Genomic DNA, 15,577 nt, shown 5'->3' with positions numbered 1-15,577 from the left:
TCACCCTTTATTTCTTGTTTTCTATTTCATTATGCGTAGCTAATTCCCTTTGTATGTTAGGATTAGGGAAGCCGTGGTAGTAATATGATAGGATTGACTTGATTAGATTAGTCTTGCGATAAGAATTGTATTAGGCAATTTAATTGTTATTAGGTCAAATGAATGCATGCAGGAGACCAATTTATCTAGTTAACCCCGACCTGGATCGAAAGATTGGAAGGGAAGGCTTGCTTAATTACAATAGGTAATACCTAATTAGGGAGAAAGCTAAGTTAGGAGACCCTAGGGCGGTTTAAGGACCGAAAGGTGACGACCATAGCTCTTCTTATCAATAGTTTAATCGACTCAGTTGACCCGATAGTGTAGCTGCCACGGTAGACCGACTCCTAGCATATTCCTTTCTCTTTCTGTTAATTTCTTACATTCATTTCTCTCTTGCCTTAGCTTCATCAGTTTAGTTCAACAATCAAAACCCCTTTTCTGTGACACCCTGACAGACCGAATTAAGCAGATAGATAGCAATTTAGCCTCCCTGTGGAGATCGACCCTACTTACCACTGACTTCTGTTAGTACTAAATTAGGTATTTATTTTTGGTACAAAACGACCGTATCAAGTACACACAAACAAGATTATGTGATGGTCTGATAGACAAAAAATCAATGGTTTGCAACAAACATGGATTGAAAGACGATCGCAAAAAGTTCAAACCTGTTGTTGAATTTGAAAACACATAAGAGAAAAAGAAGAGGAAAAGATCTATAAAGCCAAAGAAAACAAAAATAACAAGATTTGGTTGCAAGGCAAAAATACGGTCTTGTGCTATATTCAATGACCTTAAGGTGCTAATAGGGCATGCCATTGATATGTTTTATGAAGGTAAAAAACACAGACTCTGCTCACTTAAAGAAAGAGAATTCCAGAAAAATTTAAGAACACTTAACCTTTAGAATTCTGGCGGAACAATCAAATGGGTATGCGAACATCAGTGCATCTCTTACAGAATACAAGAAATTCAAAAGAAATATTAAATGTTACATAGGTGACAAGGATGTTGACATGTTTCTCGATTATTTGAAGGGGCTCTCTGAGTCACAAGATGGCTTTTACTTTGCTTATGATGTTGATGAGGATAACTGTTTGGCTAGAATCTTTTGGGCAGACACACACGCAAGAATGAATTATTACATGTTTGGGGACACCATCACCTTTGACCCTACTTATGGTACTAACAAGTATCACATGGCCTTCACCCCATTCACTGGTGTTGATAACCACAAAAAGTCGGTAACTTTTGCTGCTACACTTGTCGATCATGAGAACGATGGGCCATTCATTTCGGTGTTTAAGAAGTTCCTTGATTGTTTGGGCAACAAAGAACCTCAGTGCATTCTTACTGATCAAGATCCAGTAATTAAACTCGGAGTGCGTTCTGTATTCCAGAAAGCAAGACATCGCTACTGCATGTGGCATATAATAAAAAAACTTACCGATAAAGTTGAGTCACAGATTTGTAAGGAGACTGACTTTGTTGAGCGAATATCTGCAGTTGTTTGGGATACTGACTTGTAACCCTTAGAGTTTGAAGAAAAATGGTCTCAAGTGATTAGTGACTTTGAGTTGAATGATAATACTTGGTAGACATACATGTATGGCAAAAGGCTCAAATGGATACATGCTTACTTTAGGGATTTTCCTTTAGGCTGTCTTTTGAAAACAACACAAAGATCAGAGAGTCAAAACAGTTATTTCAAAAGATTTAAGAGCATAGATGGCACACTTGTTGAATTTTGGTTGCGTTTTCAGAGTACAATGGAACAACAATGCTATAATCAGAGATTTCTGAATGCTGCAAGTGATAGCACGTTGCCATAGGTTTCCTCTAAGACAATGATTGAGAAACCTGCCTCTAAAATCTACACACATACTGTTTTCTATGAGTTCCAAGAGCAAGTGCAAGCGGCTCCCTGTTCTTGTGCCGTTAGGGGATTTTCTAAGCAAGGAAACGTCGACATTATAGGTGTTGAAGATGCCTACAAGCAATGTAGAATATTTCAGGTTATTCCATTTTATAAACATAATTGTGTTTTGATTTTAAAATACAAAAACTGTGTTAACAGAATACAATAACTGTGTTTTGACATTAAAATAACTGATGGGCTTCTACCTCGGTGTTCATTGCTATTTTGAGTAAAATAATCCATGTTAAACTATATAATAACTATGTTTTCTTATTGTAATAACTACACTGTAATTCAGGTTGCTCAGAATAACGAATCAAAGGAAACAACATGTACGTGCAAGATGTTTGAGAGGAATGGAATCCTTTGTAAACACATTATATGGATTATATCAGGAAAAGGATTGCATAGCATACCGAAGCAGTACATCGCAAGCAGATGGATGAAGAAATCATATAGAAAGCCTTTGTAGGGACTGGATGGAAAGTTATTGCAAGACTACGATCCCACTGATTTGAGAAAGTTGGAATTATCAAAAGTATGGTCTGAGTTTTATGCAACAATAAGTGTTCTTAACTCGATGCCTCAAAACCAGATCAAGGAACTAAGTGTGATGCTTTTACAATTCCGAGAGAAAATAAATCCAACAAAAGAGAGCTTGACAAAGGAACAAGAACTGGAAATGCTCTTAGGTTGTTTAGCAAAATCAAATATTACTGTTCTTCTGCCAAAGATTGCAAAAAACAAAGGAAGTGGCAAGAGAATGAAATCAAACAAGGTTAAGGCAATTAAGAAGGTAAGCAAACCCAAGAGGCTATGTAATAACTGCAAACAAATGGGAAACCATGACAAGAGAAACTGTCCAAATCTATTTGTTGAGCATGCTTTTGAGGAAGAAGATGAAGAGGAAGATGAAATGGAGGATGAAGATTAAATTGGAATATGAATATGATACATCACACTAATTGATGATAGGATAATTACTTTACCATAATTCTCTGATAATTTGTAATCAATAATTGTGTGAAAGCTTTACAATAGTCAATGTTATACTTTACAATAACCGCATAATTACAATAATTCTGTGAGCGTTTTAAAATGACCAAGGTTATACTTTACAAAAACCTTTACTATAATTCTCGGTAATTGATTTTGTTCATTGAATACCTTGCAGTATTACAATATTTGTTCTTTACAATGAATTCCTTTACAATAATTCTCTGATGATTTGGAATCAATTTTGCAATTGTTGTGATTTTGTTCATTGAATTACCTTGCACTATTACAATAATTGCCTGAAAGCTTTTACAATAATCAAGGTAATGCTTTACAATAACCACAAATTTTACAATAATTGCGTGAGAGCTTACAATAATCAAGGTTATGGTTTACAATAACCACAATTTTACAATAATTGCGTGAGATTTTTACAATAATCAATGTTATACTTTACAATAATCAAGGTTATGCTTTACAATAACCACAATTTTACAATAATTCCGTGAAAGCTTTACAGTAATCAATGTTATGCTTTACAATAATCAAGGTTATGTTTTACAATAACCACAATTTTACAATAATTGCATGAGAGCTTTACAATAATCAATGTTATGCTTTACAATTATAAATGAATAACTATCTGAAAAGATTGGCGATAACCGTGTGCCTTGACTTAAACTTTGCTATTTGAGTTAACCAATTTAAAATAATTGCATTTGATAATTTGAATAACAATCTGAAACTATTACAATAACTGATGACAATAAAATTGTTCAATCAATTAAAATAAATGATCAAGTTAAGAAGTTGAAATACAATAACAGCTTACAGGCATTACAAAAAACAGCAATCCAACATTACATTATTCGACATGCCATCTACAATTGTTGCATTGTTATGCTTTTCGCCGAGAAGCACCTTTTAAGGCTGTTGTTTTATACCTTTTCGTGCCTGCTCTTCTATCTTTTAAAAGAACTTTCTCTACTTCCAATATGCTCTTCCTCAAAATTAGCACTTGTTCCAAAAGAGACGCTCTTGACTCGTTGAGATCCGACATCAACAAAATAGCCACCATCTTAATCCATATAGGAATCCTCTCAACTTTCTTCTTAACTGAATACAATCCCTTCTCGTGCTTCCCTTCATATGTGAGCATGTGAAACATGGTAAAAAAAACTCCCAATTCCTTATCGTTCTTAACATTCGTTTTCCATTCAAAATCAACATTAAGGAATGTAAATGTGTTAATGAGAACCCCTTCTTTTGCTATTTTCCTTGTATCCAAAAAGTATACAAGAGTATACAATAACTGGTTTAAAATAATACAATACATGGGAATGACCACATAATTAGTCACCACAAAATTACCAACTAGGAGGTTACCTGACCGTGCTTCTACGTGGCTGGCCGGCTGCCAGCTATCTGGCGTGACCGCGTGAGGTATCCCAGTCCTCGTGGGGTTATTCTTTCTTCTGATGATACTGCTGTCAGATCCAATCTTGTCACCAGCTCGGCTGGTATTTGTCGAAGTTGACTCCTGCTACCTGAAGCCCCCTGCGTTAGATCTACCACTGGGGCTTGACCTTCACCCTCCGTGCTTGCTGGTGTGCCAGTCTGCTGTTTCAGAATATCTATCTGCGCCCAGAGTTCCCTATTTCTTTTTCTTGCTTCAGCTTCAGCTTTCTTTTGGTCTTCTCGCATATCCTCCATGACTTTCTGCAGATTCTCCACGCCAGCGAGCAAGATTTGTGTTGGACTGGGTGGTGGGGTGAGGCCTGAGCTTGTTGTGCTTTTGTCTGATCTGGGTTAAGCCGTGACAACAGGGTTTTTGGGGGGGTAAAGAGGTTTTTGCCACAGGTGTGGCTCTTGGGGTGTGTCCGGAAGCCTGAATTTGTGCCGCCGATGCCGGGTTCTGAATTGGGTTTGGTGGTATCGACGACTGACCGCTCTCTGACACAGTTGTTGATGCTTGTTTGTCCATTATTTGTCTGATTACTCAACGATTGACGACCACAATGCCCCACGGTGGGCGCCAAACTGTTTTGGTAATTTTTACCGAATTAAGTGATATGTGGTCAATGCGGTCTTACTCGTTGCGTATTGACTGTATGATTGTGTATTATGTTAAATAAAGGAATTATGTACGTAAATAAAAGTAACACATAAAATTTGGTGACGCGGAAAACTCAATATGGGAACAACCGCGGGAGGGACTGTACCCTACCAAGTATTGCACTAGCTTATTAATGAGAGATTGAGTACAATGGAGACGGAACGTAAATCTAGCTAGCACAATGTATTATGTGAATGTCTGAGATCTTGAATGCCTTTTCTTGATTGCTCCTTTGGCTATTTATAGGGTAGGAACCCTAGATGAGTCCTACCCAGATTATGGAAAGGAATATTACTTCCATAACAACTCTTTCCATAACGGGCCATCCTCCTCCATTCTCCCTGAAGGCTTTCCATAACGCGGGACTCTTCTATCAATGGGCTTATTCACCTTTACTCGTCTCTTCGCCCAACTCCTTAGGCGGATGCTTCTTTGCATCCGGGCCTCTCTTGCTTGCTCATCCTCCACGGCCCAACTCTTCAACAGGAATCAAGTGGACTTGCCCCATTAGGCCATTATGCAGATTTTGGCCCAAACAATGTGCTCAAGTTGATTGAGCTTGTTAAGACCCTTATAATGCAAGGGCTTGAAATTCCCGAACAACTCGTTATAGACCGAGTTCTACATTCCTTGAACAAAGTCAAAGAATATGTACAGTTTAGGGTAAACTACAATATACAAAATATGAAGATTTCTCTCCATGAATTGCAGAAAATGCTTGTGCAAGCTGAAAGAGACATGGGTCTAAATGTTAGCTCAACCAAAGTTGTGCTCGTTATTAACAATAAGAGCAAAGGGAAGTTTAAAAGGAGTGCTAGCAAGAGCAAGAAACCCACTCCCTTCAATAGAAAAGGAAAAGTTGTTGAGAAAAGCTCTTCTAAAAAGGGTGCTACTTCCGAGGACAAATGCCATTATTGTAATGGCGTAGGACATTGGAAGAGGAATTGCCCGAAGTATCTTGGAGATATCAAAACTGGAAAGATTGTTCCAGTAGGTAATATATATTTTTCCCCATCATTCGTGTTTTGATTTCAATCTCAACTTTGGTATTTGGATACAAGTTGTGATTCTTACCCTTTTAATTTTTATTTAAGGGCATCCGAGCAAAGACAAGCAAGTCTAGGGAGGCTCTTCAAGGGAAGCTAGAGTAGCCGCCCATAGTAGAAGACCTATGGAAGCTTGGCCTTTATTTTGATAGTCTTCTTTTTATTGTTGTATCTTGAAGTTGTTGTTTTAGAACTCTTCTTAATTTCCTAGTTGGACATGGAAATTAGTTTATTTCCTTTTATCTTCAAGGACAAGTGGTTGTGTTTGAATTTTAGTGGCTTAGTTTTCAACCTAAGTCACTCGGTTTATGGAAATTCTTCATTCTAAAACTTGTCATTATACACTTTATACATCAAAACATAAATTATATTGACTTAAATTAATCATAAAAGAATTACAATGATTGAATCATTGTAATAAGTTCATAAGTCATGAATTTGATTCTCACTTATGCTTTTATGACTTAATATCACATCTTATTTGATATAAGAAAGAATGATTATAAGGTCAAATAGAGTTATTTGAACTCAAAATAGGGAATTTTATAAACCAATTGGCTACACCACTTATAACTAAGACTTGTAACCACTTATGAGACTCCATACGAGCTATGGGAGGGCTTAAGACCCTAAAATTGTATAAGACATGGATATGAGTCCAATCCTATACTTTATAAGGATTAGTCTATCTTGAAGCTAGATTATAATGTCTTTACAAAAGGTTCATCAATAAGGTTATCATATGCGATATTTTATTCCTTCACAATCATAAGTCTGAAATTGTTTGTTGCTTATAAGGCTATCTTTCGAGAAAAATAAATGTATTTTTCAAAAGATAGAGTGGGAGAAAATTAGCAACAAACATACAACTAGTTAGGAACTAGTGAGGAGACCAAAAGAAAGCGTTCTTAAGTGAAACTTGTGACATGTGAGGAGACCAAAAGAAAACTTTCTTAGGTAAATCTTCAGACTAGTGAGGAGACCAAAAGAAAATGTTCTTCATATAATAAGATTATGAAGTGGTTGTATCAAGTAATTTCAATTCTAATTTACATAAGAGCCATATGAACCAAAGTGAAATCTGTGCAAAAGGATAAATTTATTTAGAGTTGCATAGATAGACATTAAGTTGTCTACAAAGCTAAGTTAACATGTAACTATGCTAAGATCCATGTCATCATAGCTACACCTTATTGTGTGTATGATCAAGTTAGAGGTTAAAACCAATTTCTAAATAGGTATTTAGAAAAGGGTGTGTGTACAATATAAGCATAAGGTTTTAATTAACATAAAGATTGCAATGATCATTTAAATCATGTGATAAGAAAATGGTTTCGCTCGAGTTGTCGAGAAGCCATGTGTATACATGGATTTGAGTGGGAGTCAAAATTGCCGCGTTTAGACATGAAGTTCAATGGGAAAAATTGTCTTCCATGTTAATGTCATTTTACTCATTGAGAATGACGTGCTAACACTACCATCTACGAAGGAGTGTTTTGTTTTTCAATTCTCAATGAAAGAAGACATAATTGACGTGAGCGTGTTGTTGTACACCCAATCAAAACACATTTATAATACTCAACAAACAACTAGTTAGTGGTAAGTCGAGGTCGATCCATGGGGTGTGCTTTGGGTTCTATGTCTTTCTATCTCAATTTATGCTAGTGACACAATTTGTTGGGTTTCAAGTTGTGTTTTAAACTAATGAAAGCAATAAATTAAAACAAACAATAAAGCAAATAAAGGTGTAAACAAGTATTAAAGGGGACTAGGATATCATGGGGTCATAGGGGATTAATGGGATTTGATCATGCAAACATGTTTACCAAGTTGTAAGCAATTAATGTTGTAAAGGAACCGAGTTGGTTTATATCTTACGGTTCTTAGGAAGAGTTGGGTCCCGGAGCCGAATCGATTAGATTGTACAACACCTACAAGTCGACTTACTTTCCTCCTAATCACTTCTATGCATGGTCTAACAAGACTCGAGTTGGTTTATGTCTTACAAGTCAAGTTGAATAGATAAGAGATGGGTAAGAATGCAAGGATTCATAGGCTTACCATTTCAACAAACATAACATGTGCATAGGTTAACAATACAACTAACAAGCAATTTAATTATGTGAACATACTAGATTAAGCATGAATTATTCCCCATGTTTGTTTCCCCTAATTACCCACTAATCCTAGTTAAGTAACTACTCACTCATTATCATGTTCAACATGCTAATAAGGTTGTCAATTATATTAACAAAGCAAAACATGATGAATAAATGAAAGTGATTAACAATAATTAAACAAGGGTAAAGAGAATTATACCTATGAAGATGATTCCAAATAATAAAGCAAATAATAAAAGAAGAGAACTTGATTGATTGATGAAGGGTTGTCAATCCTCCAATAATAACCCAATAATCTTCAATTGCCCAAAAGTAAAGAACTTGAACAATAATTAAGGAGAGATTAATGTGAAATTTGTGGAAAGATTAAAGAGTAATATAATCTAATCTACTCCTAATCTACTCTAAGAGGATTTTATAATGTGGCAGCCCCCCTTTGATTATCATCAAAATGGGGTATTTATAGTAGTGCCTCATTAGGTTAACTAAGGCTAAATTAGTAATTAACAATTCTAAGTCTAAGTAGGAAAATGCAAGTATTTTGGAGAGATGAGCATCCTTGCTGAAGACGCTGAGGGACGCTTGTACACAAGGGTAATCCGCTCGGATTCCGGGCAGGTAGGACGAGCGGCTGAAGGTAGGGATGCTCGGATTGTTGGGGCATAGGACGAGTGGTTTGAACCTTTGGATGCTCGGATTGCTGTTCAGAATGATTCCTCTCGCATACTTCTTATTCATGCAATATTGGTCTTTAGTTCTTGCCTCTTCTTCCACACTCGTTCATCCAAGATCGTCAATGTCCTTCCAAATAAGCTTAAGAGACGGGAATTTCCGCCGAATTGTCTACTTTCCTACAAAACAAGCACAAGGCGATAGGAAAGCAAAATAGAAAGCATTTGACGGATAAAATGGCTATGGAATGTTATATTAGTATGCAAAATAGGCTCAATTAGGGGACTAAATGTGCGCAAATATGAGTCACATCAAATATCCCCAAACCGAACCTTTACTCGTCCCGAGTAAAGAGGTGACAAAAACTAGGACCCTTATTCAAACTAACCTACTAATATAGCCGATGTGAGACAATTAGCAGGTCTCACTCCGCCCCTTCAACTCACAACAAGACAACCATGAGGTAGGATGCCTTCTTGCAAGGCAAGGTGGGACTTGCCAAAATGGCAATACATCCAATCATTAAGCACACAAAATAAGTAATGGATGCATCTACAAAAGAATAGCCACTTTCCTCATCTAAGTGGCGGAAATTATCTACAAGGGAAGCAATCTAAGGGTACACATTCCATCATAGATACGGTTTCTTCAAACTACTAAGCCTAGAAGGATACCAATAAATCACCTCCAAGTTGTGTCAAGCTAGGGTTCCTTTGTCCTCAATCGTTAAATGCTTTTGTCAAGAATAGACTCCCTATGGTGTTAGAAACACTAGAGGATCGCGGAATTCCCGTCCTTGCCTAGACAAGAAGAAGGGTCGTCCCCTCTCTACCATGCACAAAAGTGGATATGATGGAAAAGGGATCAATAGTATTTGAGTTTCATATGGGAGTTTGCTTTATTGTTGTTTTTCCCCCCAATTTCTTGTGGCATTTGATATTTTAAGAACATTTTCTTTTTTTGCCATTTCTTTTGATGTTTGGCATTTCAATACTTGACATGTTCAACTTTTCTTTGCATTTTTTTTTGAACATTTTCAAAGTCACCCAATTAGAAACGAGGGTGCCTTGTATTTGAAGCATTAGGAGTCTATTTTGCTCCTCTTTTCTTTTGATGCATTTGCAAACTTTTTGACTTTTCATTTCATTTCTTGAACTCAAATTTAAATAATTTTTGTGCCCATTCCCTTCGATAACAAAATGTGGTAGAACATGGATGATGGTTGTATGGTTTCAAGGGTCACCTTGGAATAAACAGTAGCCAAGGAGTTATCACACCACAAAGTACTCTTGACTAGGCCTTAATCCATGGGTCAAAGGATACTAGCATGACACGTCCTAGGGTGTTTTACAAGTATTTTAACAAGCAAAGTCTTAAGAAGAAAAAGTATCTACAAGGGCCTTATATACACTTGTCAAGCATCCCAAATAGATGGTTTCACAAAGTTGTTCTAACATGCAACTACATGCCATGATGCAACTAACATATATACATCCTAATGCATATGCTTCTACCAACTAGTATGCCAAATAAACTAAATGCGATCCTAATTTCACATTGTTTATACCGCATCAATCAAAATAAAGCCACATAGTCATTAACATAAAGAGGAAAAAGGAGGTTGGAAAGATCATACCATGTGGTCTTCTATATCCTCATGTCTCGGATGTGGCGTAGTCGATCAATGTGAAAAAGAATGGACAAACACAATATATACAAACACAATATATACACAAGACTACACTACAAAGGAAATGAACATGTTTTTGGGTTTTTCAAATTTTCAAATTTTTATGGTTTTTATGTTTATGAAACAAAAAGACATGTTTTTGTATTTATCAAATTTTTTTAATTTTTATGTGTTTTTGGAATATAAATTCCCATACCCCACTTTATTTTGGACATTGTCCTCGATGTACATGTAGGAGTAGGAATGAAAAAGAAAGTGCATGTTTTTTTCGATTTTTGAAATTTTTTTTTTTTTTGAAATAAATTACAAATGCAATGATATGATATGAATGAATTCATGCTCTAACTAAATGCAATTCTATATGATATATATAACAAACGAATGCAATCTATACTATACTAGATGATGCATGCAAAATGCTTAAGTCACCTATGATCAAACCTCCTCAAACCGATTTAAACACTATTTCTAGTGTAGAAAAGAATAGGATTGGTCATTAGTGGCTATGAATTCTAATCTATATGCAATTATTTTACATGAATCATGTGAGGTATAATATAATCCAAATTATACTATATGAACTAACTAATGTAAATGCAATATGATATATATTACAAATGCAAGTGAAGGCTAAACTAAATGCAATGCACTATACAAAAGAGAGAGGGAGAGAAGAGTATCATACAAATGGAGGTGGTGAGGTAGGCATCTCTCACTCATCGTCATCATCTTGGTGGTAGCCATACCTACTAGAACTTCCTCCTAGGTCATACCCCCCTCCTTGACCAGAGTATCCCCCACCTTGACCATCAAAGTTCCCGGCTTGGTTCCCTTGGTTAGGGAACAGAAGGTGTGGTTGAGCCCAAGATGGTCGAGGGCCATTAGGGTCGATATACCCTTATTGTGCCATTTGGTTGTACTGAGGATAAAGGGCCATGTAGTTATCGACCCGCCCATCGTGTACTCCAAGATCAACCTTCTTCATAAGATTCATCAGGTCATTCATATCTGGAGCATTGGGGACTTGTGGTGCGAATGGCGTATGAGGAGAAGGGTATGGTGGGATAGGCACATAGGACGGCGGGGCAATGGGCCTTGTCGGTATCCCGCGAGGTTGTGGAGGTTTCCGGGGTACTTTTTCTCGTTGAGGGGAGGGGGGGGGGGTTGGGGTGGATTTGGATGTCGAGAAGGTAGCTCGGCCTAGGTGAATACGGGCTCAATCTTGGGTCGGTACCGGGTATATTCCACCCTGAAAGAATAATAGAGGAGCACCTTTTTTGAACCATTCTACACTCCCATTTTGAGTGTAGGCACACCACTGGTGGTTGTTGAAGACGGCGTCCTCATCAATCAAAGTACTACCCTCAAGAGGTGTATAAGTCCCATGGGTGTTGAACCCGGGATAAAGGTAGTTAGCCAAGATAGTAATTAGACCTCCCATCACGAAGGTCTTAAGTTGGGAGTTCCCTTGAGAGAAATCATAGAATCTCGTAAGCATCTCAAGGGGGGTATTGAAGTTGTACCTCCTTGTCCCCAGAACATTTAGATAGGACTCAAGGAATGTCAAGTCAAAGAGAGTGCACCTATCTTGCTTATATCTCCCATTAATGGTGCCGGCTACGAAACGTTCGGTGATCCGAATCACCGGGTGTTGAATAGCAAAGGTGTAGCATTGTTTTTGGTGAATGAAATCCCTCCCGTTAATAGCCTTCCAAACTAGGTCCACATCAAAGTCGGAGGGTTTGTTGATGTTGCTTGTTGGTACAACAAGACCAAAAATTTGAACAAATTGGTCAAGTGATAGGCTATGTTCAAGGTTGTACAACCGGAACTCCATACCAACATTGTTTCGTGTGTTCGAAACAATGCGGAGGCTACTCAAAAATTCCAAGGTAAGGCTAAGGTACGTCTCTTCATGGGCATGGAATAATTTCCCAATCCCCAAATCATCAAAGAATATTTCGGTTTGGTACCTTATACCTAGGATTTCTAACAGCCTAGTGTCAATAAACTGAGTCGGTTCGTAATGCTTACCTAGAAACTTGAAGAACTTAGGGTGGTTGTCATCGGATGTGAAGAGTACCTCCGGAAAGTACTCAAGTTCCTCCACCCCTCCTCTTATCACGGGATGGAAGTTTCTTGGTACCATCATTTCTTGAGGGGATGAAGAAGACGACCCCTTGCGTTTCTTGGTAGCGGCTTCAACGAGCTTCTTGGATTTTCCCTTGAGATTCATCATTTTTGATTTGGGAAAGTTAGGGTTTGGTTGGTTTTTGTTGTGAAGGGAGTGTTTGGAGATGAAGATGAGTGGATTAGGTTTAGATAATATGAGGAAATGAGGGATGGTGGGGAAGTTTTTATAGAAAAGTGGGGTGGGACGAGCGGCTGAGGGTCAGGCTCGGGCGGATTAGTCGAGGTAAGTGCAGGAATCCGAGCGTCTTTATGATCGGGACGAGCGTCTTGCTGCATTTGGTCCAAGCGTCTTATCAAAAATCCGCTCGGATTTCATTCCAGGGATCCTGCTTCAACTGGAATGGAAAAAAGACGAGCGTACCGAGATTGGGACGAGCGGCTGAACTGAGACGAGCGTCTTCCTCAGAATCCGCTCGGATTCCAGCCAAGTGTGAAATTTTTCTTCAGGAGTCCTACAGGACGAGCGTCCAACTGATAATACGGGCGTCTTTTTCTGGACGAGCGTCTTGCTCTATAATCCGCTCGGATTTCATGTCAGCGCCAAACAGTACCCTGAGGAAGGCTGAGGACGAGCGTCCCTCGCTGCTTTCTAAACTATCTTTTTCTGAAATTTTGCTCAATAAAAATGTAAAGAAACTCTCTCTCACTACTCTCATGCAAGAAATTATAAATAAAAGTGCTAAAATGTTCAATATTATACAAGGCAAAGGTTCAAGAAATATCTTACAAATGGTGGTTTGAGATAGAAATCCACCAAACTAGTTCTCATTGTAAATATTTTTATCCATAGAGCTCAAGGCTCTTAGAAGGAGATCGAAAGCTTGTGAACAAGCTCCAAATAAGCATGAGTATGGTTTGCTTAACTTCATGACGAAGCTTGGCCAAGGGAGTTTGTTATTCATTCTTGTCTTCTCCCTTTTCTTGGCACTTGAATATTTGCGATGCTTCAAACCGATTAGCCCATGATTCTTGTTAGCGTAAGGTAGGAAGTATGGTTCATGGTTGTCAGGAGACTTCCACTCACTACCTTTTTCTTCAACTTTGGTGATGATGATAGCATTTGAATTTATCAATCCTTCAAGAGTAGAAGGAGAATTCTCATAATATTGATGACCGGATACCTTAGAAATTGATGTTGTGGGTGCCAAATTTCCACTAGTAACTTCACGTGCAAGTTTCTTTTTGAGCTTTTCCACCAAGTATCCTTTGTATGATGTCTTGTCCTTTTGGAGGAGATCCACAATATCGTCGTCAACAATCATAGGTTCCATAGTGGGTGTAAAGTAGTCTTCATGGGCGATAAGGAAGGAACATTCTTCTTCATGATAAGATATCTCAAATTTCTCAAGGATAGGCTCCTCAAGGAGAGCAACCTCATACACTTCAGTTTCCTTACCCCATGAGTTCTTGCAAAGCACGATTTTATCATCATAGCTATCTTCATAAGAATCATAGATGGGCGCTTCATTCAACTCTTTCTCCAACATCTCAAAGTTCACATCAAAAGACACACCCTCATACTCACAAAGGCTAAGAGTACTTAGCTTACTCAACCTCATATCTTCTTCATCAAACACCACACTTTCATACTCACAAGAGCTCAAGGAGATTGGCTCTTCCCACTTGTCATCTTCCATTTCAAAGGTTACTACTTCAAATTCACATTCATGATCAATGTTTAAGTATTGGTGGGGAGTGGTTTCTGAGGTGGTCTTTAATTTGGAAATTTGAATCTCCAACTCCTCACTTTAGCTAACAATGCCTTGAAGAACATTGTCCCTTTTTTGGCTCTCCTCTAGCATTTGTTTGAAGAAGTTTGGTTGATCTCCCATTATTTGGAGAATCACATTTCAAATGGGTTCATCTTCTTGTTGTGGGTAGGTGTGAAAGTGGTTGTATTGTGGCAATTGGAATTCATTATGAAGTGGGTATTGGGTAGGTGGTTGTTGTGGATATTGGATGTGGTGATTTTGGTGGGAAATTTTGGGGTAGTAGTTAGGATTTCCATTGTATGAATAATAAGGTAGGTTTGTGTTGACTTGCTTCTCAAACTCCCCATACCCATAGTCATACTCAAAAGATCCACCACATACTCCATATGTCAAGTCTTGAGCCATCATAGCTAAGACAAGGAAACAACTATAAGCATGGAAACTACACAAAACCGGTAAGAACAATCCTTGAGGAATAAGTTCCTCAAGGTGAAAGAACAATTAAAATAGACAAACAAGTAAGAACTTAATCACATAGCACCATCCCCGACAACGGCGCCATTTTTGACGTGAGCGTGTCGTTGTACACCCAATCAAAATACATTTATAATACTCAACAAACAACTAGTTAGTGGTAAGTCGAGGTCGATCCATGGGACGGTGTGCTTGGGTTCTAAGGCTTTCTATCTCAATTTATGCTAGTGTCACAATTTGTTGGGTTTGTAGTTGTGTTTTAAACTAATGAAAGCAATGAAGTAAAACAAACAATAAAGCAAATAAAGGTGTAAACAAGTATTAAAGGGGACTAGGATATCATGGGGTCATAGGGGATTCATGGGATTTGATCATGCAAACATGTTTACCAAGTTGCAAGCAATTAATGTTGTAAAGGAACCGAGTTGGTTTATATCTTACGCTTCTTAGGAAGAGTTGGGTCTCGGGACCGAATCGATTAGATTGTACAACACCTACAAGTCGACTTACTTTCCTCCTAATCACTTCTATGCATGGTCTAACAAGACTCGAGTTGGTTTATGTCTTACAAGTCAAGTTGAATAGATAAGAGATGGGT

General features: G+C 37.8%; 2 protein-coding genes across 2 annotated transcripts; both read left to right on the top strand.

Moving 5' to 3' along the window:
- The first annotated feature begins 1,058 nt into the window (after nt 1–1,058).
- On the top strand, nt 1,059–1,571 carry LOC141630351 (protein FAR1-RELATED SEQUENCE 5-like). Its single transcript, XM_074443184.1, has one exon. It carries the CDS (start codon nt 1,059–1,061, stop codon nt 1,569–1,571), a length of 513 nt encoding a protein of 170 aa, XP_074299285.1.
- Nucleotides 1,572–1,889: 318 nt separating this feature from the next.
- On the top strand, nt 1,890–2,432 carry LOC141630350 (protein FAR1-RELATED SEQUENCE 2-like). Its single transcript, XM_074443183.1, has 2 exons — nt 1,890–2,057; nt 2,259–2,432. The coding sequence occupies exons 1-2, from the start codon at nt 1,890–1,892 to the stop codon at nt 2,430–2,432; spliced, it is 342 nt and encodes a 113-aa protein (XP_074299284.1).
- The last annotated feature ends 13,145 nt before the right edge of the window (nt 2,433–15,577 follow it).

This window comes from Silene latifolia, chromosome Y (assembly GCF_048544455.1).
Source record: "Silene latifolia isolate original U9 population chromosome Y, ASM4854445v1, whole genome shotgun sequence".
NCBI classification, from domain to species: domain Eukaryota; kingdom Viridiplantae; phylum Streptophyta; class Magnoliopsida; order Caryophyllales; family Caryophyllaceae; genus Silene; species Silene latifolia.
The sequence above is the reverse complement of the archived record's forward strand: the minus strand, read 5'-3'. Positions and strand labels throughout refer to the sequence as shown.

Coding starts and splice junctions, on each gene's coding strand:
- LOC141630351 (XM_074443184.1), top strand. CDS start 1,059: ATGTTTCTCGATTATTTGAAGGGGCTCTCTGAGTCACAAGATGGCTTT.
- LOC141630350 (XM_074443183.1), top strand. CDS start 1,890: ATGATTGAGAAACCTGCCTCTAAAATCTACACACATACTGTTTTCTAT. Junction 2,058..2,258: donor AGCAATGTAGAATATTTCAG/GTTATTCCATTT, acceptor ACTGTAATTCAG/GTTGCTCAGAATAACGAATC.